This window comes from Hirundo rustica, chromosome 1 (assembly GCF_015227805.2).
Source record: "Hirundo rustica isolate bHirRus1 chromosome 1, bHirRus1.pri.v3, whole genome shotgun sequence".
NCBI classification, from domain to species: Eukaryota; Metazoa; Chordata; class Aves; order Passeriformes; family Hirundinidae; genus Hirundo; species Hirundo rustica.
In genome coordinates this window covers 109,468,853-109,491,809 of record NC_053450.1, presented here as the reverse complement: position 1 = coordinate 109,491,809, position 22,957 = coordinate 109,468,853, and the positions used below count along the sequence as shown (strand labels likewise).

The window sequence follows — 22,957 nt, the reverse complement described above, 5'->3', positions numbered from 1 at the left end:
TTTTACTCCAGTGCCAAATGAGGCACAAAAAAACAACAGCTGTTGCTATTGCACAACCAAACAACCCCCTTTCCCCCAGCAATTAGTCTTGCCTTAAAAAAAAATAGGAAAAAAACCCTTCAGACACAAAATTGAAAACCCCATAAAAAGGAAGAAAAATCCCCGAAAATAAGTAGACTCAAATGTGGTCTGCTTATAAATATTCATAGGGAAAAATGGGATCACATCACTTAGCTCACTCCTAAGGGAACCCTCAATGCTAACGAACTCTTGCAGCACATGTTAGCAATAATGGGTTTCCTTATTCTACAAGACAAAAACAGGATCTCAGGCCAACATGGTGGCTCAAGTAACCAGCCTCAGCAGGCTGCCTTGGAGATTCCAATTTCACTTGAATTCTTGCCACTTCCAGCTCAGCTGATGATTTCAACTCTTCAATAAACTCTGTTTATTGAAACAGAGAGTTAAGGCTGTGCAGTGCAGTGTGTGGCATTCAGCTGCATGTCTCCATTCCTGCAAATATGTGTTGTGAAGCTCCCTATTTCTGTGTGGTTTTAAGGGTTCCTCCTTTAAGGAGTTCTGTTCTAGCAGGTGCTTGGTTGGCCCCCCTGCTGCAGCCTGGTCCTCAGCTGTTCTCTTTGCCCAGGGACCTGGGAGTCACACAAACATTTAAGTGCTGCTCACTCTGTCAGTGCAGCTAATCCAGCCCTTTTCTTAAGTCAGATGCGTCTCAAGTCTGTTCACATGAAGTCGCATATTCAAAGACGAGCTTACACTGAGGTGTGGTTGACGTGCCCAAGTGCATTCATGACCAAAGATTCATTCATGATATGTGTGTACATCAAGCAAGAGCAGGATGGAACATGCCCCACTCCAGTTCACTAGCAGATACTTGGAGTTCATGCTTTCCCATGCACATTGTCAAAGCTTGGCAGCACTGTAGGCAGAAAGCAAGGCACACAGCAATAGGGCTGCCTGTGCCCATTTCCCCACTCTTTGCATACGCCTGTCACCAATTTTTTGCCTGTTTTCACAAGTTTTCTGTACTGTTTAGTGGGTAGGCTAGCACAGCTCCATATGCTCACTCTTGCTGTCCTCACCTTGCTCACCTACTTGGTGGGAATAGAAGCAGTAGTCACGCAGAGGGGACCTCCTCTGTGTTCAGCTGCTGTTGGAGCAAAGGATCAGTGCTGGGGAACAGCACAGCTCCATATACTTCTTCATTCCCTGTGTGGAAATATGGGTGAGCTCCTATATCACTGTAAGTTCTGTTAAAACATCAGTTTTTGCTTGGAAAAACACATTGTTCAGTCTGAAATTTTTCAGGCTTCCCTGCTACCTTGCTGATTAACTTTAGGCAATTTAGGTGAAATCAGAGAAAATGTCTTTTAAACTGATGGAGACTGAAGGAGCATAAATGTACATACAGAGAGGCAGACATTATATAAGGCATAACCAGAAACTGAATTTACCAAGTTCCTTCCTTCCCTCCTTCCTTCCTTCCTTCCCTCCTTCCCTCCTTCCCTCCTTCCTTCCTTCCTTCCTTCCTTCCTTCCTTCCTTCCTTCCTTCCTTCTTCCTTCCTTCCTTCCTTCCTTCCTTCCTTCCTTCCTTCCTTCCTTCCTTCCTTCCTTCCTTCCTTCCTTCCTTCCTTCCTTCCTTCCTTCCTTCCTTCCTTCCTTCCTTCCTTCCTTCCTTCCTTCCTTCCTTCCTTCCTTCCTTCCTTCCTACCTTCCTTCCTTCCTTCCTTCCTTCCTTCCTTCCTTCCTTCCTTCCTTCCTTCCTTCCTTCCTTCCTTCCTTCCTTCCTTCCTTCCTTCCTTCCTTCCTTCCTCCCTCCCTTTCCTTCCTTCCTTCCTCCCTCCCTTTCCTTCCTTCCTTCCTTCCTCCCTTCCCTTCCTTCCTTCCTTCCTCCCTCCCTTTCCTTCCTTCCTTCCTCCCTCCCTTTCCTTCCTTCCTTCCTCCCTCCCTTTCCTTCCTTCCTTCCTCCCCTCCCTTTCCTTCCTTCCTTCCTCCCTCCCTTTCCTTCCTTCCTTCCTCCCTCCCTTTCCTTCCTTCCTTCCTTCCTTCCTTCCTTCCTTCCTTCCTTCCTCCTAGCTCCCTTGTCCTTCTTCGCTTCCTCCCTCCCCTTTCCTTCCTATCCTTCCTCCGTCCCTTTCTCTTCCTTCCTTCCTCCCTGCCCTTTCCTGTCTTGCCTTTCCTGCCCTCCCTTTCCTTCCTTCCCTTCCATCCCATCCCTTTCGCTTCCTTGCGTTCGGCTCATCCCTCGCCTTATGCCGCTTCCTTCCTTCCTTCCTCCCATAGTCCCTTATCTTCCTTCCGTCTCTCCTCCACTCCGCTTTCCTTCTTCCTTGCCTTCCCTAAGGAGAGCTCCCTTTCCTTCCTTCCTTCCTCCCTCCCTTTCCTTCCTTCCTTCCTCCTCCCTCCTTCCTTCCTTCCTTCCTCCCTCCCTTTCCTTCCTTCCTTCCTCCCTCCCTTTCCTTCCTTCCTCCCTCTCTCCCTGGAATAAACAGGAAAGGTATATATTTTGGGAAGGTGGGGGAAAAGGTAGCGATCTTGTTAATCTAGTCACTTTTTAAACTATATCTGCAAGTCCGAAATTCTCTCACCCTCTCTCTAAAGAGAAAAGTGGTAACAGAAAACCCTTGTAGTATTTCATTTCTTATAAGACCGCCAGGAAGCTCATTGAATAGGTCTGTCTGTTTTTAGCCCCTGATATTTGAAGTTGTAACCAGGACACTGAGTTCAAACATAACTTGAACTATTTTCAAAGGCTTATCCAGTCTTACAACATGACACAGTCATTGCTCCAAGAAACTCTTTCATTAAAACAGCCTGTCTTTCTCTCAATTAGGGTAAAATCCTGAACAGAAAAGGATGCTGTCCGATTTGCACTGAAAGTAAGTCCTTTCATCATATTCTTTAAATTATTTTTTATTCTTTCTGAGAAAATAAATATGCAGAAGTATGCTTGCTTTTCTGCCTTCTTTTTCGAGGCAGCTAAAGGACAAGTTGTTATTTTTAGCCATGAATTTTGCCTCCTATAAATCTGTAATTTTAAAATAAAATGCTCGGGTATTTTGTTTTTATTTTGTTTTTCAAAATGATGCTATTTATGTCAAATTTGAGGTGCTGCACTTTGAAAGATATAGTTGGTCTGTGAAATTTGTAGGCAATAAAACAAGAAAATGAATAGAGTTATAACTTTTAGGACTTGGGTACCTTTTTCACCTGTAACTAACAGTCCAGCTATGTGCATATATAATCACAACTTTGTAGATGATTTATGAGAATTTAAAAAAGGTGTGCAGAAACCTGAGACACAGTCTGGGGCAGCAGTGGAAAGTAGAATAGAAAACTATTTTTCTTTGTTTATGATGTTTAGTTCAACCCTTATGTTCTTATCCCTTTGCTCCTCTCTTCAGGAATGATAATTAAATTGCAGTATCACCCTCTTAGTCAGCAAAGGACTTAAACAAGTACTTATCTTTAAGCTTGTTCTATTTAACTGAACAGGGAGACTGAAGTTAACAAGATACTATTACGTATTTCCTTCAATACATATCTAAGTATTTTACTAAATAGGGACAGACTGCTAAAATGGGTTTTATGATCTGTAGGAAGACTTTTGAAAGAAGAAAGTGTTCCTTTTGTCTAGAACCAAATGGTTTTACTGTTTAACTCAGTTTTGGGTTCTCTTGAATTGCACAAATCCCATATGCTAAATATCTGTTTTTTCACTCTGTGGTTCAGTTATTTTGAAGTGTGTATCTTGGGATAAAATAAATCCAGCTTGCAAGTCTTCATTATCAAAATGAGAGTAAATACAAGGGACAACCTCAGAAACACTTGAAATAATACTGAGCAAAGGAAGAAATGAAAGAGGATTCAATTGACTAGCAGCTGATTTCGTGTTAGCTCATTTTCAAGAGAGAAGAAATTTGCATAGGTGTTTGCTCAGATATGACATACCATTAATGTAATGAATTTATCAATCTCTATCTCTCCTCTTTTTTTAATGTTTCAGTCTCATTTAGCCTTTCTCTGGTGTTCTTCCTGTGTTCTTCTGTAACATGAGAGGGGGAGGAGAAAAGTGGGGTCAGCCATTCCCTCAAAGCACAGGCGACCTTCTACTGTAAGAGGTTCAACAGATGACAGTACAGTGATTCCGTCAGAAATGCTGCCAGAGAGTGATGACTTGTGATAATTGTTTCATGGGACAAGGAGGCAAAAAATTACTGTTCTTCAAAGTTAAAGTAGCTGATCTATGAGCCAGGTTACCTAAAATCTCAGAACTTCTTGATGATATAATCATGACTACAAACTTGTGAAATTAAGGCCAGATCATTGTTGCTTGTCCTCTTGCCATGCAGATCTGTAAAGAGCCTGGCTCTATCTTCCCAGTGACCTCTTTCTATGTACTGGCAACCTGCTATTAGGTCTCTTCAAAGGTTAAACAACCTGTACCCTTATGGGAAGGGGTCAAGGGTCTTAAGGGTCCTACCTGCATTGCTCTGCCTGTTTTTGAGCCTAAGATGCTTGTTGTCCTGTCTCACAGTCCCATGCTCCACTGTTGCACATGAAACAGAAGGGTCTTTTTTTTTGCTGAGTTATCTCACCGATTTAGTACTTGGAGAAGAGCTGATTCCAAACTTTTATGATTAACAGGGCATTCTTGTCTTTTAGAAAATATAATCAAGGAGCTTAAATACCCAGTGTCATGCAGCAGTGGTGGCTACCACTAGCTCTTTTTACATTGATATTTTAACATCTGCCATTTGCATAGAATTATTCCACCTTTGCAGCAGAAGTGCTGTAAATCTCATCATGACTATCATCTGATAGTAATTGGAAACTTTGCTAATTTGGCCAGTTTCTGATAAGATGTACACACAGCCCCTTCTCTCACCCACTCACTCATGTTGATCCTGATCCTGTCTCCACATACTAACACAGCAAACATTTCTGGTACTCCAGCAGATATTAATTTTCCGAAGTAAAAACAACATAGGGAGGTACAAGAACATACTGTACACGGGAGAGTTTTGAGTACAGTTTAAATGCAGCCAATTTCTGTGAAGTGGGTCAAAACCAGTCACGTTGTGAAAGGATACACTTTAAACTGAAAAAAAAAAAATAATCAAAGGATTATTTTCAAAGCAGTTTGTTACAAAGAGAAAAAGTACCTCGTCTCCTAAAGGGCTGGAGAGCCTCCTTTGTCTACTGTTGCTGAAGTTAACTATAGTTAGTTTTGGCATGTTGCTTTTTAAGCTCCATGGCTGGCGTACAGTTATCACTAATTAAACACAGTGGTCATACCAGTGGAAAATTCAACAGTTTAGTTTATGCTGCTGTAAAAAATGTAATGAAATGTACTCTTTTGGGCTTGATTTAGAAAAATCACCACTGACGTCAATTCCATAAATTAGTAATTCTATGTTAGACCAAGGTAATTTTCATATTAAAAATAAGAAAAAGCTAAACCTGAGTTCATATAACATTAACAGACTGCTCTCAACTTCAGGCAAAGATAGGAACTTGTAGTGGAAGTAAAATCTTTGTTCTTGACAAAGAAGAATTCATAGGCCTTGCTGAAATTACGGTACATAGGATGAAATCTTGTTACTAAAATCACATAGATATGCTTTATTCATTATTAATAGTTGTAACACAATCTTACACCAGTTGTTGTGAGATTTTGTGGTTGAAGTTTTTTTCAAAGTGGACTGCAGTCATTTAGGTTTGCATGTCCAGTACACATAATTAATTTTTCAGTAAATTCTGCTTTTGGGACAGAAAATATCATTCATCACAAATTATTCCACAGTTTTTTAATCGACAAAATGATCTACAGAGCTAAACCAATAAGGTGGGCATTTGGACCCACCTTAGGAGTAAGAGGTTGGTACTTCCACTTGGTCCTGCATCCTTTTTATGTGTTTTTATAGAATTACTGAAAAAAAGCACTGTATTTAAAAGAATAGGAAAAAAAAGGAAAAGAAACAAAGTGAGGTTATGCATTGTGGGTACCTGTGAGAGTAGAAAATGGGACTAAAGGACCACATAGGTCCCTGTTTTTTCTGTTATTTCCTTTCCTTGCAGAAATACAAGCAACAAAAAGACTGCAATTGTTTATTCATAGTGGAATACTGTTCATGATTTACCTCCCATTTTAGCTGTGATGATCTACTGTATAAATATGTATTTGGACAAATTGGAATAGGTATTTTATTTATGAAATAGACCATAAAGACTCCTGTGGAGTTTTTGACACCACACCTTGTAATGTGTATTATATCAAGCTCTACTATGCAGCAGTTGTGAGGAAAGTCCTCTATGGCTAGGCATTTTTTACAGAAAACCTAATGAAATTCTATTATGCGTGTTCTGTAGCTAGTATTTAGAAGTCAATAATGTGTTCTGTTTGATTTAGGGCTTAATTCAGCATGTAGGCTAATTACATTCAAAGTTTCATTTTATTTCTAAAAAGCTGAGATATTTTTGAATTATAAATCTGCTACCGGAACACCCTACACTGGTAAACTTGTGTTTTTTCCTCCCCCTCCATACTTAGAAAGTGTCCAAACCGATTTTAGTAATAATTTAAAGTATATTTTTCTTGGCCACTCTTAACTACCTACAAACCCAGCAGAGTGTGACCAGACATCTGGACATCTTGGACTTCAATTGACTGCTCTGATCTCCTGAAAAAACAAAACAAGCTATTCCATGAGCACCACAGCTAACAGAGCCTGGTTTCCTATGGATTTGTGTCCCATTTCCTTTATATCCCAGCAAATAATAAACCCAGCTAGCGACAATATATCCTGTGGCTGGTCTGGAGCTGCAAGTGTGCTAATTGCCCAGCCAATATGCTCATGCTCTCGGCTGGTCAGGATGTGTGTGCTGACTGACTGTCTGGCCCCCACCACACAGTATATATATTTTGCCTTTCTAAAAAGGCTAAATACTGTCTGGGGGAATGGAGGCACTGGGTGAAAGGCAGAAAGCTACTTTTTGGCAACCACTTAGTTTAATAAGTAGTTCTTACCTGTACTCAGTGTACTACTTACTAGAAATGAGTGGTCTTTCAGACTTTTATCCCTCTGCATTGGCCAAACAGGTTGTGATTTTTTTTTTTCTTTATGAGAGTATGTTGAAACTTAGGAAATGCTAATGTGTTCTTTTCCATGCTGTTGCTTTTTTAGCTTCCTTTTTTGTACAGCTACATGTGTTTTCAAAAGCACTGCCTTTTCTAATGAAAGTCACTGTTTCATTTGAATTGGGAGCATGATTTGAAAATTCAAGGAAAATATGCCAACAGTTCTATAGTATTCACTTTTAGCACCTAAATAGTATTATTTGCGTGTAAGCAGTAGAGCCTTAGGTGGGAGCTGAGCAAACTGCATTAATCACACATGTAGTTTAATATTTTAGTCAAATGTAAAAGTGTGAAGTCCGTATTTAGTTGCTTAAAAAACAAATGTGAAAGCTGCCAAGTTCCCAAAAGCTTTTCTGAATGCCAGAAGGTCTGAATATTGATTTGGGAGCAACATGGAGGATTTCCAAAAGACGTTTAGTGGTGTTTGCATTCAGCTCTCAATAATGTTTAATCAGAGTTGAGTGCCTGAGGTGTTTTGAAAATCACAGCCTACTGAACATAGCTCTGGGGCCCTCCTTCGAAAAATCTGTGTTTTTCAAGGATAGAGAAGGAATGGGTAAATTTGCATTCATGTGCATGTCTAGATGAGCAAAAGAAGACACCAAAGATCATGAATGCCATGTTCAAAATGAGGAAGAGGCAATGATTCTTCATTTCCTTTGCCCAAGGATGTTGTACATGCTGAAAATATTTTTGGACTGGAAAAATTCACAGAAAATATTTATATCAAAGTTTACTAAATTAAAAGAAACTATGTCTTTCTCAGTCCCTAATCTGAAAGTAGTTGGAAGTTGGGGGAGTCTCAGGGGGAAATATTGTATACAATTTCACTTTTCTAGCTCTACCTTAGACAGCTGACACATGGAGTGTTTGCAATAAGCTGGGAAAAATTTACTGTAGGGAAGAAAGGGAAAGATCTACACCTGGGACCCTATGCCTTGTTATCATAAACTAGCAAAAATCATACTCCAGGATTGGGGAACATAACTTTAGTGATGCAGCAGCACATCTTCATCTGTTATGTCCCAACAGAGAAGCAAGTCACACACAATCCTAACTAGAGATCGGTGGTTCCAACAGATTTCAAAAATTGCCAAGTAAAAAGACTGGATTGTTTCAGAAGGGAAAAAGAAAAGAAAAAAGAAGAAAAAGGAAAAAGAAAAATAAGCAGACCATAAAATATGATGTGATTGAAACTCTCCTAAAAGGAAATAAACAACAACCCAAAAGCTAAAAATGGAAGAATTCTTTTCATGTTGACCATCTTTTGCAGTCTTGTTACACCGGGTATTTAAGGTTTATTCCTAGGCCAACCAGTTTTTCTTACTGGCAGTGCCTGAGTTATCACACACACTCTTGTAGGGTGTGGATTTATTTTTAAACCCCACAATTTTAGCAAACCTTTCAAGAATGTTTTACACAGTGATATCAGAGAATCAATTATTCAGACTGTTTTTAGGTGGATTTTCCCTCCTCCATTTCCTTGGTTATTAAAGAAAACAGCAAAATTTGGATCAGACCTTCAGCTATCCAGTCCAAAATACATTTTTAACTGCATGGCATCAAGTTGACATATGACGTGACACGATGTAACATAACATAAAACAACATTACTCTCCATAACACATTAGAAATTAAAAAGAAATATTTCCTTTGGATCCCATTGGTACTATCAATTTTACTTGCACATCTCTAAATTATGTTTGTTCCTCTCATGTCTTGCCTCTTAGTCACTTGCTTAGGTGAAGAATCAGCTTCCTCCTCCCAATAGGTTGGTTTAAAACGTATAAGATGTCCAGATTCTTGGCCTTTAGAAATACAGAGAAAAATCAGATCTTTCCTCTAGATTCTTCACTGATGTTTAGTTGACTTCTTTTTTTTTGTTGGTAATTTCCTTGTTTTCATAAAAGTTGTCATTAAATTTAAGAAAAAATGAAAGCTGGAGTAGCTGAAGTACAATCTGAGCTGCTAATAACATGTATCTTAATACTCGTCATACAGATACTTAGATGTATACATAAGGAAATCGGAAACATGTTAGTGTGATTTAATACCATGTAAAGTCAGATGGTCTCCATACAAAAACTATACATTATTTTTCCTATTAGTAGAAATGATGTTGTTAATTAAAAGCCATATGGTTCCTGCCAATTTATGGAGAATCAATGAATCTTTTAACGAACTTTGGAAAGCAGTTATTGACATGCTCATTGGTATCAGTGAGGAGAAGAAAACTCACAGAAGTGCACATTTTTTAAAATACTCTCTTGCCTAAGTGTCTTTGTGTTAAGGATCTGCTTAAAGTCTGTTGTGCCTGTTTTCTGGAGATGTTGATCAAATATAGATCATTTGGATTTCTGATGGAGTTTTCAACACAGTGTCCTTGAGAAAGTGAAACATTTGATTCCTAGTTGCTCGACACAGTAGAGGGGGATAATAATGATGCCAGGATGAGTTACTGGTTTAGCTAAAGAAGCATTCATGTAGCCAATTAGGGGTAAAGTACAAATCACGCAGGTACCAGGTCTGTGATGGCTCTTTATCATGTGGTGAGGGGAAAGTGAGATTAGGCTTTAGGAAGACATTTCTTGCAGCAGGGACAGACCAACACTGCCAGAGGTGGCAATGGAGTTGCTGTTTCTACTGCTTTTTATGGGCAGGTTAGATAACAGTCTGCCAGGAATAATATAGGTGCAGGTGATTCTTCATTGCAGCTGGAGAAGAAAAAGGTAATGTCTCCTGGGGCCTCCTTCAGCTCCATTTTCTGTGTCTCCATTTATGTTCCCTTGGGTGCTCTCTACAGCTAGAAAAACACCAGAAAGAGTACAGTTACTTCAGCATAGCACTCTGCCTAGGCTGAAAAACTCTGTTAGGAAAGGTGTGTTGTGTAGTTAGCACTGTACTGTGCTCCAAAGGAGGAATTCCCTTCCCCTTCTCTATAACATTCTTGTCTCCTTCTTTTTTGTAGATTTGAATTTGGCTTTTTTAAGCTGGTTTTTCAGGCAAGCCATTGTTAGTTAAACAGGCATCATCTTTCAAAAGCAGCCTTAGCCCGTGGGTATACATCTGGCAATAGCAGTGTGCATTTCTCTGCCTTGAGACTCCTTCCAGGAACAGCAGCAATGTGGTTAGAACCTATTGTTATACGAGAAGACTGCAAGGCAGATGTACTTGCTACTATCTTTGGTTGTGAGGCAATTCAATCAGTTGGTGGGTAGCTGCAGGGTAACTCAACATCATTTCTATGAATATAGAAATTCTCTGTCTTTGCGCTGTGACTTCTCTGACCAGTGTTGGTTTCAAACATCCATAAGAGATCTCCATCCATCTGTAATGATGCAAATGATTGATAGACACACCATGCTCTTTGGCAGTCATTGCATCATGTTAGCCATGTACTACTGACTTTTAGTCGGTAGTGTGATATCCAGAACTACTACGAGTCAGTTGTATATAAATGACATATACAATAACTTGTAACACTGAATAAAGATGCTGGTTCTACAGGTATTTTGGAGAAAAAGCACGTAAACACATCTAGTTTATAAATATACAATATTTATAAGTGTGTATATGTAAAATATGAACCAAACCAGCTCATGCTAAAGTGATCTGATAGTTTTTAATTTCAGAGAGTCACTGAAATTTGAAAAAGTTCACAGGCATTGTAGCAACCTAAACTGTACGTTATGTTTAAGGGACAAAGCTACAGGTTAATCTTCCCATGCTGCCCCAGGGATGAACTGGCCTTTGGTTATCAGCCACTTTGGGAAAGACTTCTAAAGCAACAAAGCTTTTGTTTTTCAAAGATATATTTAATCCCAGTGGATGCCAGTCAAAATCTACCCTGTAGAGCAGATAGATTAGGTGAGAGCAGCATCTCTAAGTTCTTATCAACAGCTTTTTTCCAACTTTGATTGATCCTGATATGGCGCTTTTGTTTCTCACTCACCTGCAGAGCCTGGAGTTTGCACTGTATTTGGAGATCCTCACTACAACACTTTTGATGGACGGACATTTAACTTTCAGGGAACATGTCAGTACGTTTTGACAAAAGACTGCTCCTCCTCTGCCTCGCCCTTTCAGGTGCTGGTAAAAAACGATGCCCGTCGGACCCGCTCTTTCTCCTGGACAAAGTCAGTGGACCTTGTGTTGGGCAGAAGCACAATCAGTCTCCAGCAGCACCTCACAGTGAAGTGGAATGGGACCCGAATTTCACTACCTTGCGAGACACCGCAATTTCAGATCGATTTGGATGGTTATTTGCTGAAAGTGACAACCAAAGCAGGTAAGACAAGTATATGTGTGTCTGTGTATATGTTTGTGCGTGTGTCTGTCTTCTTTCTCTCTGAAGAACTTCTGAAGTTCAACATGAACAGTAGTCAGTAAAAAAACATGATAGTGGTAATAAATATCATTAAAAGTCTTTAGAGATCAGAGAAATTCACAGTGCTTTCAAATTTCCCACAGCCCACAAGCAGACAGAAATCCCAGCTATGAGTTTGAAGTCTGCAGGGTATTGCTAAGCTGTGTTTCATCCTGTGGCTGACAGTTAGCTGCCTGAATAGACAAATGTGCTGTGACTTTCACTTCCAGTAACTTAAAAGTGGCTGATGGAGAGTATGGTGGGTTGACCCTGGCTGGACATCAACCAAACATGGCCACCAAAGCCACTGTATCACTCTCCTCCTCACCTGGACAGGGAAGAGAAAATATAGTGTAAGACTCATGGTTCAAGATAAGGATGGGTAGAGATTCCTCAGCAATTACCGTCATGGGAAAAAATAGACTCAGTTTTGGGGAAATTAGTTTAATCTATTGTCAATAACATTAGGGTAGGATAATGAGAAATGAAGTAAAATCTTAAAAAAGCCTCAACAATCCCCTTCTTCACAACCTTAACTTTGCTCCCAGTTCTCTCTACCTCCGCCTGCTCTGAGTGGTGCAGGGGGGATTAGGAATGGGATTTGCAGTCAGTCCATCACATATTGTATCTGTCAGTTCCTCTTCCTCAGGGGGAGGACTCCTCACACTCATTCCTTGCTCTGGCAATGGGGTCCCTTCCACAGGACACAGTTCTCTGCAAAGTTCTACAATGTGAGTCCCTCCCATGGGCTGAATTACTTCACAAACTTCAAAAATACAGGTTCCTTTCCCAGGGTGCAGCCCTTTGGGAACAGACTCCAACGTGGATTCCCATGAGGTCACAAGTCCTGCTAGAAAATATGCTATAGGATGGGCTCCTCTCTTCATGGCTCCAGGATGGGCTTCCCACAGGGTCACAGACTCCTGTGGGTATCCATCTTTTCCAGTGTCAGGTTATCCAGGGGCTGCAGGTGGGTCTCTACTCCAGCATGGACCTCCATGGGCTGCAGGAGGGCAGCCTTATCTCACCATGGTCTGCAGCCTGGGCTGCAGGGAAATGTCTACTCCAGTACCTCCTCTTCCTCCTTCTCTACTGACTGCAGAATTGTTTATCTTACTTTCCCTCCTCTTTCTGACTGCAGTTGCACAGGGCTTTTCTCCCCCTTCTTACATATGTTATCCCAGAGGTGCTACCACTGTTGCCAAGGCCAAGCGCATCTTGAAGCCAGCTGGAACTGGTCCATCTCAGAGCCAGCTGCGATTGGCTCCATTGGACATGGGGGAAGTTTCTGGCAGCTTCTCACAGAAGCCACCCCTGTAGCTCTCTGCTTCCCAAATCTTGCCATACAAACTCAACACACTGTATCATTTGATTCTTACAGATAAGAACAGAGAAGATATCAGTTCTTAAACGTATAATTCATGTTTAATTCATGTTTTTCAAAGTTGCAGCACCTTGCAGTTAAGGTGATCAATTATATAAATTCATAGTTATAGATAGCTGGAATTATGTAAATTCATCCTTATAGATGGCTGGAATGAGTTTAATTTGTAAAATTATGGAAATATTTCACGGGGGCCATCCAGCAAAATGGAGGCACTGGTTTGAAAAGCACGGTCTAATTTACTGTTCAGTGCCATCTTATTTGGCTTGCTTTGTGCCCAAGTAAGAAGTTGTCTGCAAGGAACAAAGTCTACAACACCACAAGCAAGAGGAAATTAGAAACTTTATAGAATGTGTTACCTTATTTCTAGAATCAGGGAAGGGAAATAGCATTCTCTCAGGTCTTTTGAGTCTTAGAAAATACATTAATTGTCAAAATGCTAAACCAGAGGCCTTACTTTTGTTTTGATAAACTGTTCTGAAACTGCAGTATCCTTGCATAGATAAATACTGAGGGGAAGTTTAAAACTTTCTCATTAGCATGTGTTAGGTACTACTGTAGTCCTGAGAGATTTCACTTACACAGTGAAGTACTGTTTCAATGAAAATACTGTTTACTGTTAATTCAATTAAATGCCATGTGAAAGCAGCGAAACCAGTCTTTCTTATGGACTGATGCGGTCACAGGCGTGATGCATAGTCATACTCATTATCTAGCATACATTTTTTTCAATGGGAACACTAGCACCCACTGTTGAGCTGAGAATTTAGACACCTGTTCATATAGCCTCTGGAAAAGTGAGTCTGCATAATGTGAATCCCAGCTCTGGGTTCATTCCTTAAAGTGGCAATGCAGATTTTTGTGGCTGTCTGTAAAATGCACACAAGCTGACCATTATTCACAACTTCTAATTAGAAGCATCTTGAGGGTTTTTCTTTGCAGCCAGCTGAACACCATGAATTCAGATGATGTGGATTTCATTAGCCAACCACAGGCCAAGGAAAGGTTTTCAACTGAAGATGAATGACAGCTAATCCTGCTGCTATTCCATTTGTCTCTGGTGCAAGCCTAATAAATGACTACACACATCCTTGTCCATGTGTTGGCAGAGGAAGTGCAAACATGGCACATGACAACATACCAAACAGTGTGTAATCACTGCAAATTATAGCCTGAATAATTCCTTTCCTTAACGGAGCAAGATCAGGTTTCTCTTGCTGAATACAGCATGATGGGCCAAGTCTGCCTTTCCTCAGCACATAGGGCCTGAATAGTAGCAGAATGACCTGGCTCCATTTTGCTGGGAGAGGACAAGCAGAAGAGAGGATGTAGAGAGGAAGAATGTGCTGAGTAGAACTGGTTTAAAGGCAAACATTTTGTTCCACAGGAAGTTCTGAGTGCCGGGGGAAAAAAATTGGAGAAATTTCTGTTTCAGAGGGAAACATGGAATTTAAAAAAATATATGCTTTCCCAGTGTAGGGTGAAAAAAGAGAGGGAGGAAGTAGTGAAAAATCAGCAAAACTGCTACACTAGAAGTAAAATTCAAAGTAAATTTGGGCTGGGAAATGCAGGGTCTGGTGCTTACAGCTCAGCCAGCATTCCCACGGATTTTGGTTTTCCTTTTGCAGAACTGGGAATTGAGCCTTGGATAAAACAGGGAAGCACAAAGCTTCAGGAAGTCTTGTGGTCCCTGGCTACAGGGCAATGTGCATGGCAGGGACGTCCTGGAGTTTCATACCCTGATCACTCAGGCTTCCAGGCAGCCCACCAGGCGAGCTGGCAGGAAACCAGATTGGAGCCTTGCCGGTGCTGTGTTGGAAGTTCATTGAATACGATATGTCTCCCTGAAGCATTTCAGTTCTGATGAATTGGCATTTTCCAGTGAAAACCTGTTTTGTTGCTAAATTCCTCACCAGCTGTAGCCCTGGATGCCACGCAGCAGCAGTCCTTGCGCTCTGCACTGGCAGCGATGGGTGTGTTTGGGATGTGTTGAGTCCTTATCCAAATTTGTGTGTTAGAAAGACAAAAGAGTAGAGTTTCATGGGGCCGTTGTTGCTTATCTATTCCTCTGTTGCATGAACATTTTGCTGTTGTTTTTGCCCTATCTTTTGCACAAAGCCACTTTGCTGCACTTTTTCTGTACCACTTTGTCATTTAATCTTTAGGGAAGAGTTGTTTGCCAGTTCTTGAGAATGCCTTTAAATCTCAAGGATGCCATGAAAAATCATGCAGAACAATTGATGAGAGCTCCCATAATGGGGAACTCAGTGTGTGATATCATAAATCCAGAAAAGTTTTTTTAAGTGGAGTAGAGCAGACAATGTACCAAGTTAAGAAATCAAGTAACAGGTTGGTTAAGCATCCTTCAAAGAGAGGGGGTAATTGGAAAAAATGAAAAAGTAACTCAGAGAATATTCCTTTTCTGCACATCCCCAGATGGGACACATGTTGCATCCTTTGGTTTCTCATCTCTTTGATTCTGATTCTTGTCCAAGTGAATGGGAAACTCATCCATTTTGGGTGGGGGGAAGAAAGGGGGGATATAGGCACCAAGAAATTCTTCCAAACAGTTTCTCTCTGCCAAAGAGACCGTTTCAAATGCTGTTCTGTAGCACAATCCTATCTGTCACAGCTCTTACTGGTTTACGGAAACTAACTGGACTTTCTACTTGTGAACAAACAAAAGGCACATACTGCACAGTGTGATCAGGCTCCAACAAAATTATTGTGCATGTAGGATTAAATACCCTTCCTTGTTACTCCAAAAAGGAGTAAGTTCTGTTGTGGACAGAAACCTTTAGGCTGTTCATCAAAGCCAGAAATTACCCTTCCATCTGAGCAATTACAGCAGAATAAAATGTAATTAAGCCATACCAGCTAGAGGAAAGTATGTTCATGTGGTGATTACACAGTGAGTCTCTTGAATGAATCCACTAATCAAGGCAGGAATCTCTAGATTTCAAAATGTACATTTTTATATGCTGAGAAAAAAAGCCATAATTTTATGTTATTCTTCTGCATACCTGCATTCCTTTTGCAGGTCTACAAAAGCAACATGTAAAAAGTAAATTAACTCAGGTGAAGAGGACATAAATATTCGGAAAAAATTTTCAAGTTAACCTTTCATAATTAATGTATTTTCACTGAAGGTCAGTAAGTTTTGTCTTAAGGGAAAGAAAATAGTCCTAAAAGGAAACTTAAGGCAGAATCCTCAGCCAGTATTTTCTGACTTCGTTTAAAGTGGGGAGCTTGAGAGGTCTTCTCTTGGGGAAGAACTTGAACACAGCCTTAAAAAATATAGTTATTTTCTGAAAAGAACTTTCTGAAAATTTGGATCTTGATGCTTTAAACTTTGAGAAAGTTTATGTGACTCTCAAGTCTGAAGAAATCCTGGTTTATGAGTTAATGGCGAGTATTTTCTAAATGCCAGTACGGCAGTATTAATCTTGTGTCTGCAAATCAAGCTGTGTTTTGTTTTGTTCAGTGTTGTCAGAAGCAAAGACAGCTGGATTTTGAATTTGCCCAGCAATGATAATGTATGAAGCAGCTTAAAAGGCAGCTTTTCCCTTTGCCACTGTGCTGGCCTCATTAGCAGTTGTAGTCTTGCACAATTTCTCTGTTGGCTGGGTGTAAAGTGCCTTTGGAGGAGGAGACAGTGGCCTCATCCATGCTGGGTTTCTGAGGCAATTTGAAACTGATTTCAGACATAGTTAGCTCAGGATAGATTTGTGCTACCGTTGCTAACCTATGGTGGTAAGAAAACAGTGTAATAGACAGTAGTGACAGCTGATGCAGAATTACCTTCACAGCCTTGATGATAATTCCCAGAACTCTTGGAGACATGGTGTAACCTACACAAGCACCGGGGCAAGATGTTAAGATGGACCCATTCTATAGCCATAATTTCCTCTTGAATTTCACACTGTTCCTTTTCAGCATGGATAGGAACGGTCAAAGAAGGCAATGGGATGTGTTGCTGAAGGAAGGGTTCCAGCTTTGAACTGAGTCACTGGTATGTTAATTCCTTACATGAGGATAGGGTAGGATTTGGATCACACAGTGGCAAGCACTGATTTACAAGAGGAAAGGGTGCGGCTAAAGCAGCCCACACAGCAAATGGAGAAAGCTGGAGTGAAGCCCTGGTCCTGCACCTAAGAGTGATGCTCTTTGGTATTCTTGGCTAAGCAGAGGAAACAGGGTAAAATCTGGATTACCCTGTTGAAAAGCAGGTTCTTATGTTTATCCTTAACTAATGGCTGTTCATAGGTATTATATGAGAATGAGTTAACATCAGCAAAATGATTTGTGATCTTCAGATGCAGGGTTCCTGCAGATGTGACATAGAGCCATTCAGGAGACAGTAGTAGTAATTACAAGAAAGGCCATTTTTGGGTAGAAGTTAAGCAGCAATGTTTCTTGCTATTGTTTTTATGCCAAATGATATAAAAATTGTTTTCCCTTATGAGCTGCCTATTTACTCCTCAAAGAATGGAATTAATTTCATTTATAGTCACTCAGGTAAAAACTAGAAGTTTAATCTCCACCTGATCTCTGACCTCTTTAGAGTACTGGTGGGAACAGAAAGACACTCAGAAAGTAGTTTATTCCTTCTGCATTAGACAATCCTGTTGTGATCCAGAGCTGCCTGTTTTACTCTGTCAAAGGCTCTAGACAGCTGACTTAAGCTAGACACCTAGCTTTTAGATGGGTACAGACAGATAAAATGGATTTCACTCACAAAAGTAACTTTGATTTCGGTGTTCCAGAAGTGCCAAACCTTTCTGTAAAGCAAATTGTAGCAGAGGGCTTAGATCCCAGCCACTAGATGAAGGTTAGATGTTTGCCATCATTTCTCAGTGTTGATAACTTAAGCAGACAACTTTAAGAAGTTGGTAATTAATGCCTTTTGAATGAACAGTTTGAATCCAATACAGAATGCTTTCTTAAAACAGTTTTGCCCATCTGATAAGTCTTTGTTGTAATCTTTTAAACTCTTTTTACTCCCACAAAATAAGGTAACTTTTATTGGAACAGTTGTATACACCCCAATGAGCGATCAGTGTCAGCTTTGTAGACAAGAATAGGATGTTTCCTATAAGGTCATGGCTGGAGTCTCATGGGACATGGACGTCTTTGTATGATCACTACCTATGCAATGGGCAACAATGGTTGAAATTCTGGGCCCCCTGCAAAGTCAGCTAGAAATTTACCATAGCAAATTCAATTTGCAGAATTTTGCAAGAGCCCTCCTTTGATATTGATATCCTGCCTTGGCTCCATATTTTTTAGGATAACCCCATTCATCAGCAAGAAGCAACAGAAATAAGAAGAGACAGGCGTGAATGTATTGTAATTGACTGTAATTTAAGAAACACTGCACTTGCCAGAGGCACTTACTGGCAGCTATTTAGAAGTCTAACAGCATTATCAGAACTAAGCCAATGGCTTTGTTCAGGCTCCCATTAGCACTGTTTCACAAACATAAAGATACATAAAGTGCAGTTTATTGTCCTCAATTTCTTCTTCTTTCTCTTTTTTATTCCTCACCCCCGCCCCCTTTTTTTTTTTTTTGGTACTTTTTTATCTTATGTTTTTATTAGGCTTGGAAATCTCATGGGATGGAGACAGTTTTGTGGAAGTCATGGCTGCACCTCATCTGAAAGGCAGACTCTGTGGCCTGTGTGGCAATTACAATGGGCACAAACGAGATGACCTGATTGGAGGGGATGGGAATTTTAAGTTTGATGTGGACGATTTTGCTGAATCCTGGCGTGTGGAGTCCAATGAGTTCTGCAGCCGCCCGCAGAGAAAACCTGTACCCGAGCTCTGTCATGGGACAGTCAGGGTGAAACTCCGAGCTCACCGGGAATGCCAGAAACTCAAAGCATGGGAGTTTCAAAGCTGTCATTCAACCGTGGATTATACCACGTTTTACCGGTAAGTGTGGCTTGCTGTGGAGGGAGATACTAAGTTAACTGCGTGAGGAGAAAAACCACGTAGTAGGCCCAGTTTCAGTAGCACTTGAACATGTGTTGAGAGATCTTTGCTAAGAATTAATATACAGGCTTATATTATGGGAGGTTTTCTGAGTCTAGAATCAGAAGAAAATGGTCCTGAGAAAATAGAGAGTGAGCAGCCAACAGTGAGAAAAGCAGGCAGGCTTGTGATAACACAGAGAAAAAGTACTTTTGGAGACTGAAGAAAGAGGGGGAAGAGGCTTTAAAACATTTTTGTAAACTCCCTCTGATTTCAAACTCAGTGGTAAAGTTGAGGCTGACTTTAATTGCTATTGCTTGTGGTCCACAGAAGAGTGTCTTCCCAGAAACATTTGAAAATTACTTTATTAAAGCAGGGATATTAAATATGTCTGATGCCTCTTGGATGGTGTGGTTTGTGGGTTGGTAATTTGAAAGCGGAGAGTTAACAAAAAATTCCATGCATGGCCTGTCCTGCCATGGGAGAAAAGAAAGACAGATGAGGATCTAGAATCCTTGTTTGTGTGAATTATTTAAGATTCTTTTATCTTAAAATGCTTACAGTCTAAACCACATATTTTCTGTTCTTTAATTGGCTGAGTTTATTTACCCCTCAGTCAGTAAATACAATTCTCTATTCTCTATTCTTCTGATTGCCTGACATAAAAGGTAAGAGCAAGCTGAGTCACTCTTGTATGGTTGTGGATGGAGCTGCCTGATCTCTGTGTTCCCAGCTTTCCCCACTTGGGCACATCCACTTGATTTATTAGGAAAAACTTTCTAGGATGACTTGCTTTCCCTTATGAGTTGCCTTTCCTCTTTTTTTAATAATGAGACAGAAAGACTTTTATCTAATGCAGCAGAATACATCTGAGACTGGGAAATGCTAGAAGAAGACATACAGCTTGGCTTGTAGTCCATGTGCCTCTGCACTTATTTTTCTATGGTGTATCCCTGTGCTAGGAGCCTGGCAAAGAGTAAAGATTATATTGTGTGCAGGTTTTAATACTTTATCTTTTCCAATGGCTGAAAGCACCACAGAGAGCACTAGAGAAGCTAACACACACACAGGGTCTGTTGAGTGCATTTCAACAACATTCCCATCTCACTTCCATCGTCCTTTAAAGGTAAGTGATGACAATGCAAATGGAAAACAGGCGCAGAGAGATTTGTTTAATTTTGCAGTGGATTTTTTGTTCCGTTTTTAAAGTAGCTCATGATTAATTTAGTGCAATACACTTCCTGACACCACAGCAGAAAGTGATTTATATTTTGGCTACAACAGTCAGAAAAATTCTACATGCTTGCACTCAAGAATTATCAGAGAGCTTTTCTGTTCCTTTAAAATGATGTCTAGTGTTTGTGCTGGAAAGACAATGAAATCAAGCAAGTATTTAATTTGATTTGATTGTGTCCTTTTGTGGAAAAGTGTATTTTTCCCTCAGGAAATATAATGAAATGACCATCATATTTTGTCAGAAGTAGCTGTTCATTTGTTTCCATTTAGAGGTTGCTAGCTGTTAAAATGCTCAGCTTCCAACAAAGGAATGAAGATAAACTATAATTTATAGCTAAATAATGGTATGCAATGGAATGCTGCTTCTTGCAAGAAACTGATAAAGTTGCAGCAAGGAATTTTGTCAATGACCATGGCCATTTTTCATAGCAGGAAGTGTCCACAAGGAGGTATTGATTATGGGACACCCATTCAAGAAAGATTTGCATTTTTCATTAATTTATTTTCAAAGAACTCATTACTGGTGATATGCTTTTGCAGAAGAGTTAAATTTCCATTAAAAGAAATTCAAATTAACACAGCTTTTAAATGAATTATTTTGAAAGCATATTTTATTCTCTAATTTCAGGGTAAGTTTAACTATAATTTTTTAAATTATGCTTTTAAAACTATGAACAGGCTCCTAGCAGTAAAAAAAAAAGAGTGAGGAGGCAGAATGACATGATTAGATTCTTTCATTTTTTCCCAATGTCCTCATTGAATTAAATAGCTTCTCAGTTTTTACCCCCCAACATTACATATTATGGAACTTTTCCTTTTGAAATACTACATTTTCAAAAGTTAACCTTTCTTGGTCATTCTTGCCTATAGTACTGACATTGCTTCATTTTCATTTTTTTGCTCGGGTAGTGACCTGCTGTTAATACAAATTCTCAGAAATAGAAATAAACTCAGCAGGAACATTAGGAATTAGGGTGTGTTTTCTCCAAATACCAAAAAAGGCAGCGAACAATGCATTGCAAACATTTGTCTGACATTGTGTTACTGAGGAGATTTCTGTGAAGATATCTCAAATTCATTTTAAGTCTCATTCTTTTTACAGCTGTAGTTTCTCCTTTTGTTAGCTGTCCAAAAAACATACAGCATGATTGTCATGATTGTTAAGTGAAAAGGATATAGTTCATGTTTTAAAGAGTAGAGACCTAGCTGCATGTTAACTCCTGAGCTTGACCTTGTGAGATCTGTGACACCTTAGGTTTTGCACCTTGCCCTTAACCCTCTTTTTTTGGTGATGTTGTGACTTTGGTGACTTGTGTTTCCCTGCAAAGAATATGGCAGAAGAAAGTACAATGCAAGTGTGTGAAAAAGGATTTTGAAATAGTCCTGACTGCAGACTAACAAACTTAGTATCTAATTTTACACCACTTTTTAAGTTCTTTGTTTTGTAACTAAACACATTTTATGTTTGTGGGGGTTTTTTTTGTTTGTTTTTTTGTTTTTTTAAATTGTGGTTTTCTTTGTTTAGTTTGGGGCTGGTATTTTTTTGTTTGTCTTTAATGCATTTCTATTTGTTCAGTACTCATGAGTAATACTCTAAAAATAACCCTTAGGGTTCAACAGTTTGGAAGCAAGTTCATTAAACAGGGAAACTATTTTGAATTTCTAGGAGATTTTGGTAAATCCTGTGTGAAGAAGAGATTAGCAGTTAGGGTCATCACCATTGCCACTTGTCTATTTTGGTATTTCATTATGCTCACCATCCTGGAGTGGTCCTTGGGGAAAAAAAAAAAAAGTTACCAAGGTTACTCAGTATCAAGTTTTAGACAAGATATTTAAACCATGTATGTAATAAAGCTGTCACTCAAACTCCTGAAACTGCTCTTGAGTATAAGCAGAACTAAAAATAGGTGATACTATCTCAGTATCTTGTGCTGTTGTTACCAGAAAAATCTCTACCACATTATCGGGAAATATGGTACCATTTAAGTTCATGAATGAGGATTTGGGGATCTCGGGTGACTTGGAAAAGGAGAAGAGGACTTTCTGATTTCATGGTGCATCTTTGAGCTGTGCTGTAGCAGCAGCCTGCAGGTGACTCCAGCAGGTGAGGCCAGGGAGCCATGTGATCATGCAGGGCAGGTCACCAGTGTGTGACAGTTGCATCAACAGATTTGGAATGTGACATGAATATGACATCGACATGATATCAGTAGATCACCCAACTCTAATACACCTACTCAGCAGTTGACTTCATAAATGACTAATTAGGCAGTGCTTGAGCTTCTCACTGCTGCCTCAACTTCGGAAACAATTCAGTGTCTTGGTTTTGCCCTGCAGTAGATTTGTCTATTTTGCATTGCAAAATTTGTCTCTAACTCTTGAGAGAGTATTTTTTATGATTATTACTCTTCATATTATTAATATATGTTTTTCCTATTGTTATTATTATATTTTTAGCAGGCAATAGCGCTCTGAATAATTAATTACTCTTTTTCTCTTTTGTAATTGTTCTGAGATGCATTTTTCTCTTAAACACTTCAATTTAATCATCAGTATTTTAAGGCAAGCAATAATTAACATATTAATAGCACCATTTGTTTGAATCTGTTAATCACATGCATTCAAGAATTACAGATCTACTTTACTGCAATTCTTGACTTAAATGTTCCTTGTGATATGATGCCATTACTCCATCTATAGATCTGGGTTAATCAGGTAATGAATTTCTATCTCAGCCTATTAATTTTATGCAGTTAATCACTGCAGTCTTGCAGTTTTTCTAAAATTTTCCACTGAACTAGAGAAAATATTACTGCTTGGAGTTAAAGCATAAAT

The 22,957-nt window shown here is 39.6% G+C and overlaps 1 protein-coding gene across 3 annotated transcripts in view; it reads left to right on the top strand.

Annotated features, from left to right (window-relative positions):
• BMPER (BMP binding endothelial regulator) overlaps window positions 1–18,851 on the top strand; it is a 103,793-nt gene extending 84,942 nt beyond the window's left edge. For all 3 annotated transcript variants that reach the window (XM_058421851.1, XM_040072327.1, XM_058421852.1), the window contains 3 exons: window positions 2,853–2,898; window positions 11,119–11,448; window positions 18,511–18,851. In XM_058421851.1, the coding sequence (XP_058277834.1) occupies window positions 2,853–2,898; window positions 11,119–11,448; window positions 18,511–18,851 (717 nt within the window). The remainder of the gene's footprint in view (window positions 1–2,852; window positions 2,899–11,118; window positions 11,449–18,510) is intronic.
• The last annotated feature ends 4,106 nt before the right edge of the window (window positions 18,852–22,957 follow it).